Below are 24,500 nucleotides of genomic sequence, written 5' to 3'. Positions count from 1 at the left end.
CCTCGGTGGGCGGAGCCTTCCTGGTCTACTTTCGCCTTCCGGGTCTGCTTTTCCTTGCCTGACTCCGCGCGTGTCGGTCCGCCATGAAAGGCTACGAAGAGGTGTCGGTGAGCGGCTACGAGGAGTTCTCGGCCGCAGTCCAGGAGCGCCGCGACCGGCAGATCTTCGCTTACTTCAGCGGCACGAAGGACCCAAAGAGCGGCACCAGCTGGTGCCCGGACTGCGTCACCGGTGGGGCATCCTCCTGATATGCACATATTTGCATACGTTTGTACGAGGGAGGGGCAGCCGCTGCTCCAAATCTTGCTCCTCCCTCTCTGCGCTTCAGTCTTTCTCCTCCGCCCCATTCTGTAAAATGGGTGCAGTAACGCCGGCCGACCTTGTTAGGCTGTTGTGCCGATTCGTTTTATTTATTCACGTAAAAGTCATTTCTAAACTGTTTCCTGGCTGGGGGGAAAAACCCGTCTAAAATTGCATGCTGCATGCAGAATTACACCACCTGAGGTGTGGGTTTACCCTAGGGAAGCAATGAGGCAGGGGGCGCTGGAGGTGAAAATGGGTATCAGGCTTTAAAAAGCTGGTATCACTGGATCAAGTTCATCAGTTTTGCTAAACTAATTCAACTAGTTTCAACTGGATATTTAACAAATGTGCATTTTTTCCTCATTTTGAATTATTTCATGGGTCATGCAAACCACTGTTCTGAATAATTAATCACCAGGGGGCTCTGGTGATTAATTTATGGAACCAAGGGAGGCAATGCCCCCAAAATGTTTGGGAACCACTGCAGTAAAGCAGTGACTTGAGATAACACCCTTGATGCACATTAATGCACTCTAAAGTGTTATGGCTACCCCAAAAGCCCCCATGCTGTGAACCCAACAGGAATGATCCAGCCCCAATTGGGCTCCATGCAAGGGAGAGGAGGGGCTTGCTAGTAGCTTCAGGGTGTGTTAGAAGTGTCTGGAGTGATCAGATGGGTTGGTAATCAGGCTGCTTTTGCTTTCTTTCAGCGGAGCCCATTGTGCGGGCAGAGCTCAAGCACCTGCCAGAAGGATCAGTGTTCATTTACTGCCAAGTAGGAGAAAGAGCTTAGTAAGTATAACGTGGAGTGAGTTGGGGAGCATGCAGGGCACGGATTTTGAGCAGGGAGCCAATCCAGTGCTGGGTTTTGTTCATGCAAAGGCCCTTTAAGTGAGCTCTGCCAGCTTTTAGGGATGGCTGTTGTAGAAAGCAGGACAGACAAACCCCCATGTTGGCCCCCTCCCATGTTGCACCTATTTACACAAGAATGGACACTTAATTTATCCTGGTTCATATACAGCCTTGCTTGTACAGGTTTGCTTGGAAGTCACTTCTTTCTCTAACAAGGTACAATTATTATGATCACTGTCATAATTATACTCCAAACAGTATCAAGCTGACTCACAATAAAAGAAATCTAGTCAAAATGAAAAATTACATAAGGAATTTGATCACCAAGAAGCAATAATCAAAAGCTACACGCACACCCCTCCCTACATGATCACTATTAAAATCAACCAGATAGAAATGTCTTCCAAAACAGCAAACAAAAATTAACTTTCAAATGCCTGAGAAAGAAGTCTGATTGGCATTGAAAATATTTTATTCTGGTTTTCATTGAGGAGTGCATTTAATGTGGTTACAACTGAGAATGCCCAATCTCTGTCTTTGCCACAAGGGGGCGCTTGGACTGCCTGGCCAAACCACAAGGGTTGGGGTCTGGAAATACCCCTGCACCACCTCTCCTTTTTTCAGGGCATTTAGCCTTTAAGGTGAACTCCTCCCCCCTCCCAGGTCACAAGTAATTAGTCCCCAGAGATTAATCTTAATGAAATTTCCCCCCTCAAAACCTTCATGCCTTTTAACCCAATGCCTTTTAAAACTATTACCCATTTTTATTCCCCCCCCCCCCAGTTGGAAAGATCCCAACAATGAATTCAGAAAGAATCTTCACTTAACTGGAGTGCCTACACTACTTAAATATGGGACTGTAAGTATTTTCAAATGTGATGAATGACGGCTTAGAATCCACATTGACATGGTCGGAGGGCTCTATGCTGATTATTCCAGTATTGCAAAAAAAAATTCCTGTTTCTTAAAACTGTCTCTTTAGAGCTGTGCTCTTATGCTTCCTGAAAAACTGTGCAAATGTCTACAAAGTCATGCAGTTTTTGTTTTTTAAAAAAAGATTCAGCTCATGTTTACGTACTCAAGTATGAAGACCCACTGTGTTCAGGCCACCAGATTCAGACTGACTCCCAAGTAAACATGAGTACAGACCATTAAGTTAGTCTCTTGTTACAGCTGAATTACCTCTCAGCACTTGTAGCTGGAGCCAATTTGACTTGGAAAATAAGATCCCTGCATGACTTAGCTTTGGACTCTGCTACACACTTGTTAACCAATGATTAAATGTTTCACAACATTTCCCTTTAGGTGCCAAGCTGTTCATTTAGAAAGATATAAAGCAACCTTGTAGTCAGTGTGGAATTCAAGCGGTGTAGCTTATTCAAAAGCCTGGCAGTGTGCCAAAGTAGGAAGGGATACTTACTTACAGGAGGACTTTAATCTCCTGCAGCTTTTCTTAACCATTTACAGTACAACGTTTGTTTCAGCCTCAGAAGTTGGTGGAACAGGAATGCTTTAAACCAGACCTCGTGAGGATGCTGTTCACAGAAGACTAAGTTGTTTCCGCTCTAATGAAAAGCGTTTGCTGCTACCAGCTGAGGACCTGACCAGAATTCCTTGAGAGGAGACCAATCATGTCTTAAAATACAGACAAATGAAGTTTGCAGCCTGCAAGCCAATTAAGTTAAATAAATTTTTCTTTGATTTAGTGAGTACCATCCTATGATAGTGTATCATCAAACTGAAGCCGATATGTGATGTGTTAACAATGTGAAGTACACAGAGTTTTTATAAACAAGAAGACAGGTCCCTGCCCTCAAGGATCTTACAATTAAAGTCAGACAACAGGGGAGAATTAAGGCTAGGAAAAATGGAGACAGCAGCTACAATGAAACTTCAAGTGGGAAACAAAAATTTAAGTCAAAAGGTCTCAGACAAAGGTGGTTTTTGAAAGGGACGTGATTGAAATACACAAGTAGCCAGTGTCCTCAAATCAACAAGGCGAACCAACAGCAAAGTCTGTTGCTTAGCTATTGCTATGGAATGTCACTGCCTTTAGAAGCATCACATGCCACTTTTGGCTGAAAACCTGCAGAAAGTTATAGCCCATCACATCCCCACTGAGCTGAAGTATGAAACGCAAGAGAGGTTTTTTTATCATGCAGCTGGAAGTGGTTCTCACTGACCAGTTACATCTTGCACAGTTACATCTTGCACTCCAGCGATGAATTTAGCCAGCTAATGCAGATGGGGTTGCTTATGCTTTTTTTTAAACAGATCACTTACAGATCTGAGAGCTCTTGTCAAAAGGAAGATGCAGCCCACAGGCTTTTATTTATCCATGGACTAATACAAACCCAGCACACACTGATGAGCTTTTAAGTCTCTTTATTTGCTGCTCTCAATAATGTGCTAAAAACTAACCACCACAGGGATTATATATATGCGCACGCACGCACACATACACAGAAAGAGACAGACATACCAACCCAAATCACCCACCTTTCCACTGATAGTCTTTTGGGAAATGCAGTGACAACTTTAAATCTGGAGGGGGTGAGAACTTCTTGCTACTTCATCCAACACGTAAAGAAGTTGTTTATGCAGCCTCTGGTAAAGCAAAGCCAGAGGATCCATAAGAGGTGTTGAGATCCCCCTGGGTGATTATTTTGTGCTGCAGCTGCTCAGCCAAGGCAGCCCCATGCTTGGATGATTCCAGAGTGGTGCCGCCACTGCAACTGTCCCTCCTGCACTCACTGGGGATGCCAAATGGGCTCACTTCACAGAGGTGCTGTTCTGCTGCTGTTGCTGCTGTTGCTGCTCTGCCAGGGCCTGCTGGAGGCGCATGCGCTTGCGAGAGTAGTGCTGCCAGTGCAGGATCTGCTGCTCATCGATGAACTTGGCGCACTGGGCATTCACCAGCTCTTTGCGGAAGTGCTCATACTGCAGCAGCTCCAGCATGTGCAGGCACTGGGGGTACCTTCGTGACAAACACATTAGCAGAGGCTTTTAAAACACGTCCGGACTGCCATGCAAATACTGTATGATCATGTCTTATGTGCATTTAATATGCACAATTGCAATAATACACAGTTGGAAGTCCAGTTGGTTGAAATCTTACAAGACAAATGAATAGTTGATGCATAGATAAGTTCTTGCTTGGGAAGCAAGGACAGAGAGCTTAAAAACACACCAAAAGTGCCCCCATCACCCTCCCAAACAGCTATACTTTCCATTTACATTTTTCAGCTACCCAAAGTTTGTTGGAATGTCCAAATATGCAAAGCCTGGTCTGGCACTTGCCCTCTAGAAACCGCTATTGGGAAGACTGTCTAAACTGAACCAATTTAAGAGATTATGAGTGTAGACTTTTCACATGTTTATCTATGTTATATTCAGATACCATTTTAGACCACGTTATATAAAGGGACACGTAATGTAATTGGATTTTTAAGCCAATTTTATTTTTTAAGCACCTTTTTTTAATCTGCCTCATGATAAAATTAATGTAATAATAATAATAACTTATTATTTATACCCCACCCATCTGGCTGGGCTTCCCCAGCCACTCTGGGCGGCTTCCAAAAAGATATTAAAATACTGTAATACATCAAACATTAAAAGCTTCCCTAAACAGGGCTGCCTTCATATGTCTTCTAAAAGTCTGGTAGTTGTTATCTTTAACATCTGGTGGGAGGGCGTTCCACAGGGAGGGCGCCACTACCGAGAAGGCCCTCTGCCTGGTTCCCTGTAAATTGGCTTCTCGCAGTGAGGGAACCGCCAGAAGGCCCTCGGTGCTGGACAAGAGTCCTTTTCCTCACATGTTATGCAAACTGATCTGCCTTGGAGACTCTCTCAGGGCACTGGTATAAATTCCAGCTCAGCACACTGAGCAATTTTTTCAACTTTGTCATGCATTAAAGGGGAGGGTGCACACGTTTGTACTTTGATCAAGTGATGGTTAGACAGAAAACCCTTCAGTCTTGTGCGCCACTTGTAACAATCAAAAACAGATCTATGAACTCAGGAAAAAATGACATAGTACAGGCCCCAGAAAGGCTGTGGCAGTTTGGGACAATGACTTCTCAGGCCTCTGACACATAATCCCTAGCCTTCAAAACCATTGCAGAGTTCAGAGGGCTACTCGTGGGGGTTTTTTCAGATAGCCAAATAAGCTCTAAGCTGGTTTAACACAGCAAGATACACAATCGTAACTCTTACTTTAGGTATTTGGCATACTCTGGTTCTTTCCAGTAGAGCAGGTATTTAAGGTAGTTAACAAATGCTTTGTCCTTGAAGAATCCTCTCTGGGCAAGAACTAGAAGAAACACACAAATCAGTTTACTTAAAAGTGGATTTCCCCTGTTTATCCGCAACAGCAACCTGAAGTTAGTCACTATTATTCCCATTCTACAGATGTGGGGAAAGAGGATGTACAACCAGAATAAAGGTTAACTATACACAAAATACTCCTCCAAATCATAGCCTATATTTTAGCCATAAAGTCACACAAAGACTGAAGCTGTTGCAGAAAACTGAGAACACCTTTGCTGGATCTGGTCAAGGATGCATCTAGTGCTTTCTAATTTCAACCATCTTAGCCATAACTGTTTTAACTTGGGTTTTCCTGTATGTTTTATATTCTCTACTCTGTTTAGTGGGTCTTGCCCAAATCATGCGAATAAATAACACAAAAATCTTGTTGGCATCTGTCTGTCTTGAGAGACAAATGTAATGAATCTCTGAGGGCAAGTCTAATTGCTGCATTAGCAGTACTGAAGTGACCTTCCATGGTGTGCAAGCCTAGGCGGGGTATATGGCAGTTCCATGCTGCCCAGACGACAAGACCCCACTCTCAGCCTCACTGATGTGGTCCAAAGGAAAGCAGAACAATATGTTTGGCACCAGCTTGGCTGCAGGAGTTACTGGAACTTTATGTATGTATGTATGTATGTATTTATTTTATAAACTTTATATACTGCTTTATTGTAAAAAATAATAATACCTCAAAGCAGTTTAAAAAAAATAATAATCAAGGGGCAAAAGGTTAAATCGAGAAAATTTCACTTGAAAACATACAAAAGTCAAAATACTGAAACTGATTAAACTTACAGGAAACCCCCCCCCCCAAATTTATGCATGTTTAATGTGTATGTGACTGCTCACATGCACATCATGCTGAACCCACAAATGCAGAGTGGGCATTATGTGGCATCTGCAATAGTGTCAATTCTGCCAATTGAAGGGGTCAACTGAGCACATGTGAGGTAAGGCAATCTTGTAGGTAAACCAGTCCCAAGTTGTTAAGGAGCCAAGTTAGCCACTTCCCTTCTCATTAATTTTAAAATATTCTGCGTTAGTGAACATTTGTTTAACGGGACAGGGACAAGGAACCTGCGGTTGTGAGGGGAGGTGCTCCACATGTTCCTGGACTACAACTCCCATAATCCCTGTCTATTAACATGTCAGCAAGGGCTGGTGGGAGGCAGAATCTAACAACTTCTGAAGGGCCCCCCATATATCCTTTAGCACTAACCAAGGATTTGTTTTGAGTACAGTGGTACCTCTGGATGCGAATGGGATCCGATCCAGAGCCCCGTTCGCATCCTGAGTAGAACGTAACATGCAACTGCGGGTCGCATTTCACCTCGCATGCGCATGACATCATTTTGAGCGTCTGCGCATACACGACCGGTGAAACTCAGAAGTAACGTGTTCCGTTACCTCCGGGTCGCCGCAGAGCGTAACCTGAAAACACTCAACCTGAAGCATATTTAACCCAAGATATGACTGTACTTACAGTTTAGGTAATTGGGGTTTGCCAGGCACTGCACAAACTCCAACTCTAGCTGGAAGCGAAGGCGATTGCCAGTATCATCTGATGCAGCAAAGAGGAGAAGAAAGGCGAGTGGAATTAGACAAGAAATGAAAATGCTCCACCTGATTTCACTCAGTGTGGTACAGAGCTGGAAAAAGGTTTAGGACCCCCAAGTGCTATCCCTGCCCAGAAATTTGAAAAAGAGCCAAATGCTTAGAACATAAGAACATCAAAAGAGCCTGTTGGATCAGGCCAATGGCCCATCTACTCCCAACATCCCGTTCTCACAACGTCCAACCAGAAGCCTGTGAGAAATCCACAAGCAGGACCTGAGCACAAGAGCACTCGCCCCTCCTGCAGATTCTAGCATCTGGTGGCAAGGGAGGTGTCTCCCAGAAGCCCCTAAGAAGAGCTCTCCCTAGCCCCTGCCACTCAGAGATAGGCTCCAACTGCACACGGGGGCTCCACTCCTAGGATGGTCTCTGGGAACCAGGCCAAAGTGTGTGGGGGGGGGGGTTGTATCGAGGCTTTTGTGACCAGCTGGTAAGTCCAAAAGGCCAGGGAGGGAGGGAGGCCCCCCCTCACGCAGCAATAACTAGCATTCAGAGGAGCTTCCAGACTTCCCCTCATGCCCAACAGTCTTTGAATGGCCGTGGCCGTCTCCCTGCCGTGGGCTACCCCACGCACATCGCAGCAGCGAGTTCCGCAAGTGAACACGCGACCTTTTTTTGCATGGCTTGGGTTTAAATGCACTGACTAGCCAACGGAGGCCTTTCCAGCGGAGGGGAGACCCCGCCCGGCCCAGGTTCCCTCCTCGCCCCCCGCTCAAACACTCACCACTCTCCATAACGACGACAGCGGCTTCCAAAGGATTCTCCGGCAGAAGAGAAATATGGCGGCGATAGCGACGGCGACAGCGCCTGCGCAGCGTAGCTAGGCCGCAGTGCGTTTTGGGAAACTCTGGGGCGGCGGAGGCGGTATGTCGCTGTTGCCGGGGCAACGGGTATGCTCTGGGCCTGGCGAAGGTCCCGAAAGGGAGGGTCGAATTAGAGGCGGGGCAGGCTGTGGCTATGGCTGTTGCTTGTTCCATGGAATATTTATGTATTCATAAAATTAATGTGCTACTTTTATTTATTTATTTAAAAAAACAACTCAAAGCAGTTTACAAAAAAAGTAAGATTCTTGCTAAAAAACAATTACAACATAAAAAATATTAAAAACCAGCAATAAACCGAAAGCACGTCAGCATTCTCGCTATCTGGACAGGCCTGCCTAAAGGAAAAATGTTTTTAGTAGGCTGAAAGAGTACAGTGAAGGCACCTGCCTGATTTCAATAGACAGGGAGTTCCAAAGTGTAGAGGTGCTGCAACACTAACAGAATGATTTATTACAAATGCAGAGCAGGGCGTTAACCAGCACCTGTAACGGTGCCAGGAAAATGCCCCCCCCCGCTCCATGAATTGTAAACAGTGGTGGCACCCAGAAAAAAATATATGGGCACAGAAGGGGTAAAATATGTTTCTCATTGGCTGATCTGTGTCCCACATGCTAAAAAAAACAGTAGTCCAGTAGGAGTCCAGATTGTTAAAACAACAACAGCCTTTTCATGCCAGTGATCACTGTGGTACCTTGTGGCAGGGAGTTCCAGGAGCCTACTATGGTGAGGATGACAGGGTGGCCAGATGCCTTCCTGTAATGAGGACAGCCCTCTCTTTGAAGGCCCAACCCAGTTCAAAAATAAAGAAGGGAGATCATAAATCTGTGATTCTGTAGTCAGGAAGGCTTAACTCTTTGCTAAAGTCAGTGTTAGGTCCAGCGTCACAAGCCTGCTCCACACAGCTGCCAGTAACTGAAATGCATCTATTTGCAAGGTTCTGTAGAGCTCTCAAGCAGGGATCCTAATTCTGGGTCCTAAGAACAGCCTGCTGGATCAGACCAATAGCCCATCTAGCAAGCAGATGCCACAATGCAAGCAAATCAGGATGAGTTCTCCATAAGCAGGTGGTCCCCATTGCAATGCTGTCCACACTGCATCCCTGTAGGAAGAGTTTTATGTCAGGAGTTTTGGAAGCCCAGCTTCAAATCACCACTCAGTCATGAAGCTCCCTGGGTGACATTCGGTCACACACCCTCTCTCAACCTTGCCATCTTCACAAGGTTGTTGTGAGGATAAAATGGGGAAGAGGACCATGTGGATTATCCTGAGCTGCTTGGAGGAAGGGTGGGTTAATGAACCGATGATAGCAAAGTGGACATCCAATGAAGCTGGGCTTTGGAATATTTAGGACAGGTAAAAGAAAGTAATTCTGCTGAGGAATTTGGAGAGTATGTCATGCAGCTCAAAGTTAAACTGTGGAACTCACTCCCACAGGAGGCAGTGATGGCCATCAACCTAGATGACTTCAAAATAGGATTAAACAAATTCATGGATAAAGGCTGTCAGTAGCTATGCTCTGCCTCCACACTTGGAAAAGTTCTTGTGCTCCGATCTCACTTTCCTTTGCAGAGGTTTTATTTATTCTACCTCATGATTTGGATCCTGCTTTCCCCGCCTCGTGGCTCCCATCTCTGGTTTTGAAGTGTTCAAAGGGCACAGGGATTTTGATACCGGAAAGCAAAGTTAAAGTTTTATCATTGGTGCCTCCTCCCTTTGCATTTAATGTTTCACCTCGCCTAAGTGTCAGGCTGTGTCTGCCAAGGGGGAGGGGGAAGGTCTGAATTTGAGGGCACAGCAGTAGGGAACAAGATTCAGACACCCCAAACTATCATATTTTACTGGCATATTTGCTAAAAAATATCAGACTTGTTTGGGCCACCTTTTGAATTCCTCTGCAAAATGCCCCCAATGTTGTGAAAAGCTTGTGTTGCTCTATTTGCCAAGGCTGGTCCCATAAATTCCACGTGATCTCTTAACTATTCTGGAGCCACCCAGTCAAAAGTCTCCTACTGGCACCCGCTTTCCACGTTTCCTTCAGAGCTCCAGGTCCTGATAATGGCAGACCAGCTATTAAAAGAAATTGAGGCTGCAGGCATCACGGACCTATCAGAAAAGAGGTCCCTGGTGATAAAATGGGTAAAAGGGCTGTTCCCAGGTGTGGAGGTGGTCACCACAGAAACCCTTCAGCAGTGGATGAAGGAAAAACTAGAGGAGCTGATCATTCTTGTAAGTAGCAACTTCTTGCTGGCAGGAATAGTTAAACTGTGGAGCTCCCTTCTGCTGGAGACCACCAACCTAAATGGCTTTTAAAAAGATGATTAGGCAAATTCATGGAGAAGAGGGCTATTGATGGCTACTAGCCAAGGTGCCTATGTTCTGCCTCCACAGTCGGAGGCAGAGTGGTCAGGAGCCGCCAGGAACAGGTGGTCAGCTAAAATGAATTGAAGGCTTCAAGGCCAACTGTATCCATAAAGGGACTGATGTACAGTGGTACCTCTGGTTACATACTTAATTCGTTCTGGAGGTCCGTTCTTAACCTGAAACTGCTCTTAACCTGAAGCAACACTTTAGCTAATAGGGCCTCCCGCTGCCGCCGCGCCACCACCACACAATTTCTGTTCTCATCCTGAAGCAAAGTTCTTAACCCGAGGTAATATTTCTGGGTTATCGGAGTCTGTAACCTGAAGCGTATGTAACCTGAAGCGTATGTAACCTGAGGTACCACTGTACTCTCAGAATCTCTGATGATTAAGAGAAGGTTAGAGAGATCAAAAGTTTGTATTTTTTCGCAAAGGGAGAATTTGGGAAATATGACCTGTCTGGCTTAAAGACTAGGAAAGATATGAAAGTGGTCAGCTTGGAAGCATCTAGATAACATTGCAGTGATGAGTAGGAGGTATGGTTCTGACAAGGATAAATCTTGACAAATATTGCCTTTTGATTTCCTGTCCTAGTGGACTGTTGTGGGGGGGGGGCGTGTTGCTGTGGGTGCAATTTATCTTGTATTCAGTAAAGCACTTTATATTTTGGTTAAATGTGGGTTAGGTGATAGCACTACCAGGTGATTCACAGCTGACTGGGAAACACCCCCTCAACTAAAAAAAGTATACAGTATTTCTCATCAATGGTTCCTCATCCAAAGAGAGGGAGGTTTCTACAAAATATGGGCCACAAATTTAGAAATGGATGCAGCCCAGTCCTGTGCCTGTTTAACCAGGAGGACCCTGACTGAGTCCCAAAGCAGGCCTGGGATTGCAGGAGCAGCAGCACCCAGCTTCTTCCCAAAGGAATGTTCTTCAAGGCACAAGGGTGTTTGAAGTGGGATGGGGACAGCCTTGGGGATCCCTGTGGCACTGGCCATCCCCAATATGTTGATGCCAGGCCTCCCAGAGCACATACTCTCCAACATTTCTCTCATGAAAAGAGGGACGTCCCATTCCACAATGATAATTTTACTATTTATGCCCCACACTTCTAACTGGGTTGCCCCAGCCACTCTGGGCAGCTTCCAATATATATATAACAGCATAATAAAACATTAAACATTATACAGGATTGCCTTCAGGCAGCTCCAGGGTCTGATAGCACCATACCCTCCAACATTTCTCCAGTGAAAATAGGGATATCCTAAGGAAAAGTGGGACATTCCAGGATTAAATCTGGAATCAGGGACCTCCCTGGAAAATAGGGACACTTGGAGGGTCTGAGAGCATTCCCAGCAACCCTTTTCTTCTTTGACTCGCTTCAGATATACAAATGCTTCAGATTGCAGAGCCTCCGGACCCTATTAAAGGGTTTCATTTTCATCCCAGTCACGTTTCCTATTGTGGGCCTTCATTCATGAGCCCGGGAGATATTGCCAGGCTCTCCTCCTCCTCTGTGGGTCTGCTTGAATGAGGCTTGGTTGCAAGGCCCTCTGCTCCACAAAGGGGTCAGGACACCCATAGCTGCTTCTCACTGCATTTCAAGGTGTGAAAGTGCCACAGAAAGGGCCTCTATTGATAGCCAAAATCTGAGTTGCCTACTGACCCAGATTCTCCCCCCGACATCAGGAGGCTAAAACAACCTCTGTGGTGTAACCCACAGAGTCAAACAAGCAGGATTTCACTGGACATTCCTTGGGTATGTTATTTTTAAAAACAGCCATTTATACAACAGCCTCAACGTGTCCTTTTTAGAAACGGTTTTGCTATTTTTGCACGAGGAGATATCATGTAACTGTTTTAAGCGGCATCCTATAATCTTCCCCATTCCAAGAAAGCGTTTACGAAATGAGTTTTAGAAAGGCTTCTCCTGCTGACTTATTCTTAGCTTTTGTTAACATGGCAGGAGAGGGTGTCTCTTTACACAAAGTGGTTTTAGCAGTTGAGAAACTATCATCTTCACAAAGCAAAGAATGCCATCCCTCCCCAGTAAACACAGCCTCTTCCTCCGGCTAAAAGGAGGTGGGGGCAGCCCACCAGACAAACCCACAAGCTCACTTTCCCACGTGGGACTTCAGGGGACAGCGCCCGGCAGGATGCTTGGCCCTTCGCTGGGCCAAAATAAACGGCAGTGTTTTCTATTCCAGGCCACCCAAGCCAGGCCAATTTTTGCTTTCTTAAAGGATAAAATATGCAGGACAAAGATGGACCCAAAAGTTGCATCTGTTCTCTAAAACTAGCTTAGCTGAACATGCAAGAGACTAATAGAATCATATAATTGTAGAGTTGGAAGGATCATCTAGCCCAACCCTTTGCAATGCAGGAATAAGCAGTTGTCCCACACAGGGATCAAACCTGCAACGATGGCAATATCAGCACCATACTCTAATGAACTGAGTTGTTCAGTATCTGACCGTTATTAAATTTATTGAGGCAGCTAATTTAGGGTGTTGTCTTGAAAGGGCAGCTACACTATTACTTTTTAATTTATAATTATTGTGTTTTTACTCCCAGGTCAAGGTGATTGTGGAACTTTCTGGTCAAAATGATGTAGCCAACTTTGGGTACAATGCTCCTTGACAGGTGTGAGTGTGACATTGGCTGCTAAGAACATTAGAAGAGATTTGTATCTGGTTCAGGGCAAAAGCGGGCTCACCTAGTCCAGCATCCTGTTCTCACAGTGGCAAACCAGATGCCTTAAAGGAAAGCCCACAAGCAAGCAGAACCTGAGTTCTATAGCAGCAGTCCTCCCCCTGAGCCCCTGCTATGATTCCCAGCAACTGTATGCTTTTCCACTTCAGGCAAGAAAACTGTTAAGAAAACCATTTGGAGCTAGGCCTGGACTTTAGGTCTGCTGCACCAGAAACGGGGGAAGCCCTGGCAATCTCCTGTAACATTTTACTGTTGACCCGTTATTCCACCTGGCTTCATTTTGCTGCTGCTGTGTACTGTGTTCACAGTACACAGCAGGGGAGGAATTCAGGAGCATTCTGGGAAATGAACCTGGCTCTGTCATCCTGTTGACTGAGCTGTATCTGCTTGCCCAAAGCTTATCTGGAGGAATGAAATGATGTTTGGTTGCAGTGTTGACATGTCTCCCTAGTAAACATTTTGCTCACCCCAACCCCACACACTTTCCCAGCGCATTTCCCATCACTTCCCAAACTGCAAACAGCCAGGGGGGTTGCCTTTTTAAAGTGGATTTGTTGCACCATGGCAACAGATTGCCTGAATTTCCGGTAGATGCTCAGATCCCTCCCACAAAATCCTGGCAGTCTTAGGGGTGCCCAAAGTACATGGAAATGCCATAAAAAGCTTGGAATGAATTGGTGATTAACAAGAAAGGCATATAAAGAGCCCACAATGGAATCAGGATGAATGCAGGATAGATGTGCATTGTCACATGTAACCTCCCCACAAGCAAGTCGGAATGAAGGCCAAGAACATTCCCTACAAAAATGTGAAAAGAAGACAAGAATAATGAAGCAGCATTTTTGCCTTATAAGGGGTCCCAGGCTGAGGAGAGGCAGGAGGCAAGGCAAGTGCTCCTGGATGAGTCCAACAATCTCTCCTCTGACATGTCCACATTTGTAGGACACCCCTCTAGTTTAGGGGGGGGGGGATAAGTAATAAATAGAGAACGGGGGATGTTCTGATTTTCCCTATGATAGACTACTTGTGTGGTTTGTTTTTTTAATATCAAATGTCAAATTCATTTGTTTTTGGTGCTTATTCTTTACTGGAGCCCTAAGCATGTGGTTAGCCTGCCTGTTGGGGGTCCAACACTGGGGTTATGCATTTTTAAAAAAGAGAGAGGAAAAAGCCAATCTTTGGAACCAACCACATTCTCACAATCAACCCACCAGAGTGTCCCAGCATTCCAAAGAGCTTGATGGGGCCCCAAAATGTCCTTTTGACCTATGTGGTCCCTGGGGCTGACCTACTGCTGCCTTGCCTTCTACCTTAGGACTGGGCTTGGCCCGAGAGGCACCCATTGTGTGCCAGAACGGAGAGCAGCGTTGGGGAGCCCAGAAAGGAGGCCAAGGAGGCCCCCTTCTCCATTTGACTCAGGCCAGGTACAGTTCCAGGGCTCAGGTTGCCAGAGGGGCCAGCGCCTCTCTTTAGAATCAGCCCTTGCAGCCAACCAGTCTCCCAGCTGGGCCCAGCCAACAGAAGCGTCTCTTTGCTCTCCTTCAGGTCATACTGACAAAACCGCACCACAGATATTTTAAGCCTCCACTCTTGAAATAAACGCTGCTTGATTTGCAAGTCGGTTTTGTACAGCAGGCTCTTTTCCAACCCCTGGCAACACAAGTGTGTGCAGTTGTGTCAGTCTGGTCCCTATGGACGTTGTTAGTGCCAGTCTCCAAAACAAATACCCTGAGGGTGCTTTCAGGCACGAGACAGGACTGACTTTGTGGCTCATTTTGCAAATTTGTGCCTGGTAGGCATGAATAGCCTTCTTCTCTATTAATTTGTCTAATTCTCCTTTAGAGCCAGCCAGGTTGGTGGCCATCACTGCCTCCTGAGGGAGGGAGTTCCACAGGTTAACAATGCACTGCCCTGAATCCCGCAACACTCCACTTCATAGGATGTTCTCAAGTTATAGTGTTATTAGAGAGGAAAGAAGACTTTTCTCAATCCACTTTCACCATGCCTTGCATCATTTTATATACTTCTATCATGTCACCACTTACTTGCTTTTCTCTAGGCAAAAACATCCCAAACGCTTTCCTCATAGGAGAGTCGCTCTATCCCCTTAAACATTTGGGTTTCCCTCTACTGAACCTGTTCCACAGCTGTTCCACCCTCCCTGAATTCATGCTGTCAATAAACTATATCCATCACACCCCAATATCTCTTTCTGGATTAGTCAAATCTAGATTAATCATTCTTCTTTTTTTACTCAGTTTACATCTCTTTGCAGCAGCTTTCCTGACTTGTCACTCAGTTGTCCAGTTTGGACAGCTGCTCCCTTGGGAGCTCTCCAGAGGACCCCTTCTTCGGATTTCATCATCGTGAATCGTATGGGGATGATCCACAAACTTTGGGCACATCCCTTTAGGTCACAGAGACTCAGAAAATTGTAGAGTTGGGACCCCCAAGAGTCATCTAGTCCAGCCCTGCATGCAGGAATCACAGCTAAAGAATCCCTGACGCATGGCCATCCAACCTCTCTCTTAAAACCTCCAATGAATAAGAGTCCAACTTCTTCCAAGGGAGTCCATTCCTCTGTAGAACAGCTCTCACTTTCAACTCTGGTCATAAACGTTCAGTCACAACAGTCCGGTTTACTGCTTAGTCCACTCTGCTGTGAATGCTGTATTATCTATTTCCCTTTACCCTCCTTCCAATAACAGAACCTGCTTCCAAACTTTAAGGGGACCTCTGCTCTTGTTCCTTTGCAAAGAAGCATTTTTCAGGAGCTGTTGAGGAGTCACTGTGTCAATATCTTGTAAGCACAAGTATATTGCTTGGGATTCATTCATTCATTTTACTTCATTCCTACCCCACCTTTTCTCCTCAAGCAGCACTGGGTGGTGCGTACCTGGTTCTCTGCCTCCTCATTTAATCTGCACAGCAACCTTGTGAGGTAGGTTAGCCTGAGAGAGTGACTGGTGAGCCAGCAAGCATCATGGCTGAGTGGGGATTCGAACGCCGGTCTCCCAGGCCTAGTCCGATACCACACTGGATCTCTATTGGTTTTATTGTATGGGGAGTGTAAGCATCATCCATCCGCCCGCCCCTGCCCCCCATCTGTCTGAGAATAAATCGGTAGGCTTCTGGTGTGAGAGAATGCATGCAGCACATTAAAGTGAAAAAGGAATTGCTTTCACTTGCTTGCCAGTAGAATGTGTCTGTCGTATGGAAGTGGGAGAACCCTTTTGAAAAGAGTAACCCTATCAAACAAAGTGGGGCTTACTTCTGAGGAGGCTTACCAAGGAATGGGAATTCTAACCTCAGGCAGCCCAGGTGCAAATGGAAGCAGGGCAGTCTTTATTCCAGATTATCGCTAACCCAGAATACTTTTGCTCCTGGTTCTGCCCTGCTAGAATGCAGCCTTTTGCTTTGGCCCACTTCCGGGTCCAAGAATTACTTAACACAGAATTCACCCAGAAACCTTGAGAGATTCTCTCCTGCAAAGGTCAGACAAAATTTGCAGAGAGTTTCACTTGCAAACAGGCCATGGAAAGAGGGTGTGCATAGAAGATGCTTATTTATAACCAGCCGAGGACACAAGCTGCAATTTCTTGACTCTTTCTCTGTCATTAGGCAGCAGGAGCAGCAGTAAGATCATAGGGATTCCTGCGTGGAACAGCAGAGCCTTGATTAGAGGTTTGGCTGATCTGGCCACCAGTTGTACTGAGGGTTGGGAGTAGGGAAGGGAGCAGCAGGTGATGCTGCGGAGCTCACAAAAGCTCCATTGTATGAATGCCTCTGAATCATAGACTTGTAGAGTCAGAAGGGAGTCCCAAGGAGCATCTAGTCCAACTCCTTGCAATGCTGTAATAACAGCTCAAAAATCTGTGACAGATGGCCATCTAACCTCTGCTTAAAACCCTCCAAAGACAGAGAGTCCACCACCTTCCAAGGTCATACGTTCCACTGTTGAATAGCTCTTACTAGTGCTTTTTTTCTGGGGGGACTCAGGGGTATGCATACCCCTAAACATTTCGTGAATCTAAGTTTGGCCCCATTGAGGGACAGTATTTCAATATGAGTAGGAAAATGAGAGTACCCCTAAACATTTTTTTTAAAGAAAAAAAACACTGGCTCTTACTATAACAAAGTTCTTTCTAATGTTGATACCGAATCTCCTTTCCTGTCATTTGAATCCACTGGTTTGGGTCCCCTACCTCCAGAGCGGCAGAAAACAAGCTTGCTCCATCTTCCATGCGACAGCTCTTTGGGAATTTGAAGATGGCTATCGAGTCAGCCCTCAGTCTCCTCCAGGCTAAACACACCCAACTCCCTCAGGCTTGGGCAGCTCCAGTGGGCAGAACTAGGAAGCCAATTTCCACCAATCATTAAACACCAAACATTTTGCTCTCTTCCTCTTGTTGCCTCAGGACACTCGGACTTCAGCTGAGTTTGACGTCAGCCACTTGCCGGGTGCCATTTTGGTTCCTCTCGAAGAAGATGCCTTGCTGGAGTTTTTCAAGACACGGCTTGCGCCAGGTATAGCCAACTCCTCATGTGGTGAGATCCTCACAGTCTTGCCAGCAGGACTCTGGCACAGTGTGTGTGGTGGGACCATCTCATGCATCAGGCGGGAGAACCAGGTTAACTTCTCCACACAAATCATGAAGGCACTAATGCTTCTAAATAAATGATGTAAGATATAATAAAAATAACAATAATAATTTATTTATTTATACCCCGACCTCCCCAGCCAGAACCGGGCTCAGGGCGGCTAACACCAATAAAATTACAATAAAACGTAATAGGAAAGGGGGGGCACTATATAGGATAGATAGTGATATAATATACTTCTTTTCTTCTGTTCTCTCTAAGCTTTTTTTTTTTTTTACTTTATTATGTTCAATTGAAATACTCTCAATAAAAAAAATTTTAAAAAATGAAACTAATAATGTATTACGTTTCGGAACAGCAATTTTCAAGATCAATGACAATCGCATGCTTCCTTCCAGCCTTCTCGTTTATACACATATTTTGTTATTTATAACTGTCCTGATGTTTTGCAATTCTCTTTTCATAACAAGACGAAACCAGCCCTTTCTCTCTATGGATGCAGAATGAATGGGTCTGGGGTCTGCAAGGCCTAAGGCTTTATGGCAGAAAGCCATTTCTCCCTAAAATATACTGTATATATAAAAAAGGAGAGTCAGCCTGAAAGTGGGTGAAAAGGTGAAAAGTTTAAAGCATGAAGGAAGTACATATGGAATGTTTGAAGGCTTTAAACCAGCAGTGCTATTTCCCTGTGTTTTTCCTACAAAGCTAGTTTCTTGTGACGTCTAATTAACCAGGTTGTAATAACTCGGTCATCCTGATAAGAGCTGTTAAGTTCTGCTTGTGAGCAGCACACCCATCAATCAGCTCAGAAGGGAGTTAGGATGATGTGAGTTTTCTCCAGTCCAATTATGCAGACTTTTACTCTAATCACTTTCCTCTCACACACATCTCTGTCTCTTCCAGGGCGGGAGGAGGAGGGTCCCAGCAAGCCCATCATTTGCTACTGCACAGTGGGTTATCGGTCGTCCATGGCAGCTCAGCTCCTGGGCAGCTACTTCTCCAGGGAGGCTGGGAAGACCTGCATGGCCTCGCCCAAGATCTACAACGTCTGTGGTGGCCTGGTGGCTTGGGCCATTGAACGAAGGCAGATGGTGGACAAGCAGGAGAGGCCCACCTCGGTGGTACACCCCTACAGCCCCACCTGGGCCAAGCTCCTGGAGCCTGAATTCAGGGCAGAGATCTGAGGAGCAGCTTGAGCTGGGGCGGGGGGCCTTCCTGGCAAATTATTCCAAAGCAGCAGCAGCAGCAGGTGACTGTCAGAACACACAAGCACCCACCCCATCCTGAAAGTAGCATTTCAAGGACTCTCAGGCGTTGCAAAAGAGACTTGCCAGGACAGTTGAAGTCTTGCAGTGTTTGCAATTGAATATTTTGGGAAATGAAGCAGGGGCAAGCCAGTGTGGTGTAGTGGTTAAGAGCGCTAGACTCGTAATCTGGTGAACTAGGTTCGCTTCCCCACTCCTCCACATGCGGCTGCTGGGTGACCTTGGGCTAGTCACACTTCTTTGAAGTCTCTCAGCCCCACTCACCTCACAGAGTGTTTGTTGAGAGGGAGGAAGGGAAAGGAGAATGTTAGTCGCTTTGAGACTCCTTCGGGAAGTGATAAAGCGGGGTATCAAATTCAAACTCTTCTTCTTCTGGCTCCAGAGAGGCAGCTTCAGCCAACCTGCTTGCGGCATTTCAGCTTCATTCCGTTTTCACGATTCTATCCCACCTTTCCACTGAGCAACTCAAGGGGGCCTACGTGGCTCTACTTTCCATTTTTTCCTCACATCAACCCTGTGTGGTAGGTGAGGCTGAGAGTGAGTGACTAGCCTAAGGTCACCCACTGAGCTTCATGGCTGAGTGAGAGGATTTGAACCCTGGTCTCAACCAGGTCCTAGTCCAACGCTCTAACCAATACACTACACTGACTCTTTTTAACAGGTTTTATTGGCTGCACACTGTTCTTGATGCCATTTCTGAAACTCCTGGAGGAGTGGAGGGGAGTCTGTCTCTATATATAAAACACTCCACTTCTCCACAAGTGCTTATCTGGTGAGCATCACAGGATCTCTCCTCAAAGACCCGACTTTCCCCCTTCTTTCATATAATGAGAGGGTTTTCAACCAGGATGAAGATGAAAGAAACAGGAGTGTTTTGCAGAGCTCTGATTCTGCAACATGGCAGATTTATTCTGGCAAGGGAGATTTTCCCCCTTTGCAGCTGAAAAATGACCCAAGAGCTACTTCCTTGGGGGTGAATGACCAGAAGGGGAGCCCGAAGGAGGCCTTTCCATGGAAGTTTCTTCCTCCCCCAATCTAAGCAACACTTTCCCCACCCTGGTGTCTTCTTATAGCAATATTTCTCATGTCCACCACCCCCTTGGGTCATGGGAGGGCGAATGAGGCTGACCTGATATCCCCTAATAACCCCATTGATTAGGGACAGCCCATGCTGTCTGGTTTTTGTAAACTGCTTCGAGGTTTTGTGCAATAGGCACCGTAAAAAAGTCTATTAAGTAAAGAAATGAAATAAAACGATGGCTTAGATTCCTCAATTACAGAACTCCCTTGGGAAATGAGGGCTACATGTTTTTATCACACGGGTGCCAAATAGACAGCTTACTTCTTTGTTATGTTTTGGGAGTTACAATGAGACCTATATGCCCTGATTATCCTTAGTGAGGTAGAAAACAGGGGCTTTCTGCTATTCTGCTGAAATTTAGTGTTTCAGTAGAAAGTATTGGTGAGCAGATTGAGAGAGATGGTGTTTATCTCATTCTGCTTATACATTCGCTACCTTGGAGGCTCCTATTGCAGGATGCTCTGTGCAGGGAATCAGTCACAGGTTGGGTGTTATGTTGTACTTGGGAACAGGGGAGGAGAGGGGAAACAGAGCAGGCAAAATACACCAAGTGACTTGAATCGTGAAACTTTCTTTTAAAAGGACATAAGATATGTAAATAGAGAATACCTAACAATTCCTCTTGAGCATTTTGCTCCTGGAATGTCAATAGATTGGGTAAGCCAAGGAAGAGACGGTGAGTCTGGAATGCTCCAAAACAAAAATCCCCAGACTTTATAATGCTGCAGGAAACTCAGTTTTAAAAAGAGGCTTGAGCTATTAACACTTATAAATATTTCTTGAGGCATGTGGTATTCAGTCACAGGCACCTCTAAATCAGGGGAATATTTGCATGTCCCCTCATGTATCATTTAAAGAGGATGCAGTTCTTAGTGATCTGCGAAGCAGATACGTATTTCTTAAAGGGATCCTACATGAGGGAAATTCATTGGGATTGATCTATAGCCCAAATAAGGACAAATAGGTGTTTTTAAAACCTGTAGAGTATTTGATATTTTATGAGGCTTTCAATAGGGACCCTTTATATGGGTAGGAATTTGAACAGGGCATTGGACCTGAAAGATGATCTGAAAGGAAAGTGGTGAGCCACAGCTACAAAAAATCCATGTACCTTAGCAGAATTTTTAGTTTTTACATGGTGATTTTTTCGAAAATTATTTCTCTTTCTGCTGTCAAAATTATATATATTAGAACTGACTGTTTGTTCCTCTGATTTGATTGACAATACCAAGCAACTCCCCCCCCCCTTTCCACAGTCTCTCATGGCTTTCTCCTTCAAAGCCTTAAGGGTGAGAAATTTGCCTTTTTGAAGGCAGCAATCTTGGAGTTGCCAAATCTTACTTTTCAGGTAGGAGTTTTGCAATGGGTGAGGCAGCCCTCGCTGGTCACTGGAAAAATCCAGCATGTCAGCACCATTTTAAAACAAAAAAACCAAAACCCAGGTTTTGTCCCAGAATGCACCTAAATCCAGGCATGTGAGTTTAAAGGTAAAGGTAAAGGTAAAGGTACCCCTGCCCGTACGGGCCAGTCTTGACAGACTCTGGGGTTGTGCGCCCATCTCACTTAAGAGGCCAGGGGCCAGCGCTGTCCGGAGACACTTCCGGGTCACGTGGCCAGCGTGACAAAGCTGCATCTGGCGAGCCAGAGCCGCACACGGAAACGCCGTTTACCTTCCCGCTGGTAAGCGGTCCCTATTTATCTACTTGCACCCGGAGGTGCTTTCGAACTGCTAGGTTGGCAGGCGCTGGGACCGAGCAGCGGGAGCGCACCCCGCCGCAGGGATTCGAACCGCCGACCTTTCGATTGGCAAGTCCTAGGCTCTGAGGCTTTAACCCACAGCGCCACCTGCGTCCCTGTGAGTTTAAAACAGGGGGAGAAAAACAGAGAAATTTGTTCAGTCCTGGAGTTCATCTCCATCGCTGCTTGGGATGCCCTTTGCTTGCTTTCAGGGTCCTTTCCCCCTTCTGTAGAGGGATATTGGAAATATCTGGTGCTGATGACACAGGTGGGGAAAGCTGGAAGTGGGGGAGCAGCAGTGAAGACCCACATTTTTGGCTCAAGAGAGCAGCCTCAGCTGGCAGAGACTGCCCTACTTCTTACGTTCAGCACCAAATACTTCAAGTCCTTCCCTAGCATGGAAGGGCCCCTGGCCGCCTCTGCCCATCCCAGGAGAAAGAGGCTTTGCAAACCCCCCTGCTTAAATTAACTCATAAAATATATTGTTCCACACCACCCCATTCTCCAAACAGGGAGAGATTCCAGGGGTTCCAGGCTCATACCCAGTGTTTGGTTTCCTTGGAAGGAAGTTCAGCAGAGACTGTGGTGTGTTTGGGATATATGGCTTTATTTACACATATATACAACCTGAGCATAAGATGGAGGGGCTCCCAGCATCAAACACCCCAGCAGATCTTTCTTCTCTACTAGTCATAACTTTGGGTCCAGTACAGAACAAGCAGGTCTGTGTGTATCCGGCTTCCAGTCTGGCTCCAATTCATCTCACCCACATTACTCTGGTTCTTGTTTGCCTACCTAGCAGCCAGGTGAGGCGGGTGGAGGAAAGATCCACCCATTATCCTGGAGGGCACCAACACAGTGGTAGCTCTTGCAACCCAGCTCAGTCTTTGGGGATACAGATGAGGACACTTAAGTTGCCAAATAAGGTCACTCACTGTCTTACCAATAAACTTGTGTGACTAGTTCAACAACAGCATCCTTTACTATATTGCAACCATCACTGGGCACAGGACCCCCAAGTATTGGAAGAGACTCAGGGCATCATCCAGACGGACCCCTCCCTAACCTACAACAATATACAGTGGGGAAGATCAACGCACCCAAGGTTTGCAATCCAAACAGAAGCAGGGAACTCAGGGCAGGAGGCTTCATTTTGAGGTTTCAAAGCAACACAAACGGAGCTTCTTCTCTCTCCCTCTTCCCCTCTCTCTGTAGCCTCCTAGTTCATCATTTTGGCAGCTTCCCACCACTCCAGCACTAAGGACGGAGGACTGGACCTTAATTGTCCTGCTCTCAATCCCTCTTTGGCAGCGACCAAAACAGTGAGTGCTAAGTTCCTTTGAGTTAGTTTGGTTAATTGAGGGCTTATCCACCCTTAGCTTTCCTCCACTATTTCCAGGCATGGACCCCACGCTTTAAAGCTCCATGTCTGAGCACCCTTTTTCCTCTCCAGAGCTTTCCCTGTGAAAACCCACTCTTTAAAGCTCCGTCAGAGCAACTGGGAATAGCTCAGTTGGTTAGAGTGCTGTGCTGATAACGCCAAGGTTGCAGGTTCAATCACCATATGGGACAACTTCATATTCCTGCCTTGCAGGGAATTGGAGTAGATGATTTTCAGGGCCTCTTCCAACTCTACAATTCTATGATTCTGTGAAATGGGAAAGCTGGATTGACATTTGCTCCGATTGAGCACTAGAGTGGGTTTTCACAGGGAAAGCTCTGGGGCAAAAAATAAAACAGAGCTTTTAAAGATGGACCTGTGCCTAGAAAAAGCAGAGCAAAAGCTAAGAATCCCAGAAAAGACACAGATCAAGTGCCGGATCGAATTACAGATCTTCGGCAATACTGGAACTCAAACCTCACTGCCCACTGAAACATCTTTTGGGAAGGCTGTCTTCTGAGAGCCAGTGTGGTGTAGTGGTTAGAGTGTCCGACTAGGACCTGGGAGACAAGGGTTCAAACCCCCACCTCGGTCATGAAGCTCACTGGGTGTAACCTTGGGCCAGTCGCTCACTCTCTGCCTAACCTACCTCACAGGGTTGTTGTAGGGATTAATAAGGAGGGAGAGAACCATGTATGCTACCCTGAGCTCCTTGGAGAAAAAGTTGGGATAAAAATAAAAATAGTAAATAAAATAAATTCTGCAGTTCCAACAAGAAGCAGACAGATAAGCACCCCCACCCTGGAGAGGTAACACCATCAACAATAACAATACAAATAATATTTAGTCTTTATCAAGCATCTCAGACACTAGACACCACACAAGAGTTATGTCAGAAAAACCCCACCCGCCCTGCAGGCTCAAGCAAAAGTCCCCCCCCCCATTTTCACAGGGAGTAAGGAAATAAGATGTGGATCCATGGCAACGTCACGAAGGCCCCTGCAGACCCCTGCAGCCGCTTTGAGACTCCTTCGGGTAGTGATAAAGCAGGATATCAAATCCAAACTCTTCTTCTTCTCCTCCTACTATAGTATAGCATCGCCAGGCCTGAGGGGGAACCCGTGTGTGACCCCTTCAGTTGTTGTTTGCAGGGCAACACACACACACACACACACACACACACACACACCCCTCATCCCCTGCCTTAACTGCTGGCTGCTGAGGCTGATCAGAGTTGGGAGCCTGACAACGGTATCTGGAGGAGCACAGAGGTCCTTTCTGATTTATGAGTGTTTGTTTATTTGAGCTCAAGGTGGCAACACAGATTTCCCCCGCCCTGTTTTATCCTCACAACAACCCTGCAGGGAAGGTTGGGCTGAGAGGCAGTGGTTGGCCCAAGGTCAGCGGAGTGGGGAATTTTTTACCCTGCTCTCTCCTAGGTCTTAGTCCGAC

General features: G+C 46.0%; 3 protein-coding genes across 3 annotated transcripts; 2 read left to right on the top strand and 1 right to left on the bottom strand.

The window, feature by feature from the left end:
• Nucleotides 1–83: 83 nt before the first annotated feature.
• On the top strand, nt 84–2,875 carry TXNDC17 (thioredoxin domain containing 17; the record flags this gene model as incomplete). Its single annotated transcript, XM_083714906.1, has 4 exons — nt 84–231; nt 1,014–1,095; nt 1,939–2,014; nt 2,640–2,875. 4 exons carry the CDS (start codon nt 84–86, stop codon nt 2,706–2,708), a joined length of 375 nt encoding a protein of 124 aa, XP_083571032.1. The 3' UTR covers nt 2,709–2,875.
• Nucleotides 2,876–3,523: 648 nt separating this feature from the next.
• MED31 (mediator complex subunit 31) lies at nt 3,524–7,913 on the bottom strand. The gene is made up of 4 exons (XM_083714905.1): nt 7,808–7,913; nt 6,953–7,030; nt 5,374–5,470; nt 3,524–4,132 (listed from the first exon to the last, which is right to left on the bottom strand). The coding sequence occupies exons 1-4, from the start codon at nt 7,815–7,817 to the stop codon at nt 3,928–3,930; spliced, it is 390 nt and encodes a 129-aa protein (XP_083571031.1). The 5' UTR covers nt 7,818–7,913; the 3' UTR covers nt 3,524–3,927.
• Nucleotides 7,914–9,565: 1,652 nt separating this feature from the next.
• On the top strand, nt 9,566–19,165 carry LOC310832703 (adenylyltransferase and sulfurtransferase MOCS3-like). Its single transcript, XM_083714889.1, has 3 exons — nt 9,566–10,133; nt 17,401–17,509; nt 18,488–19,165. The coding sequence occupies exons 1-3, from the start codon at nt 9,963–9,965 to the stop codon at nt 18,766–18,768; spliced, it is 561 nt and encodes a 186-aa protein (XP_083571015.1). The 5' UTR covers nt 9,566–9,962; the 3' UTR covers nt 18,769–19,165.
• The last annotated feature ends 5,335 nt before the right edge of the window (nt 19,166–24,500 follow it).

Source organism: Podarcis gaigeae (genome assembly GCF_964106915.1).
Source record: "Podarcis gaigeae genome assembly, chromosome: 15".
NCBI classification, from domain to species: domain Eukaryota; kingdom Metazoa; phylum Chordata; class Lepidosauria; order Squamata; family Lacertidae; genus Podarcis; species Podarcis gaigeae.
This window is presented reverse-complemented; position numbering and strand designations above follow the sequence as displayed.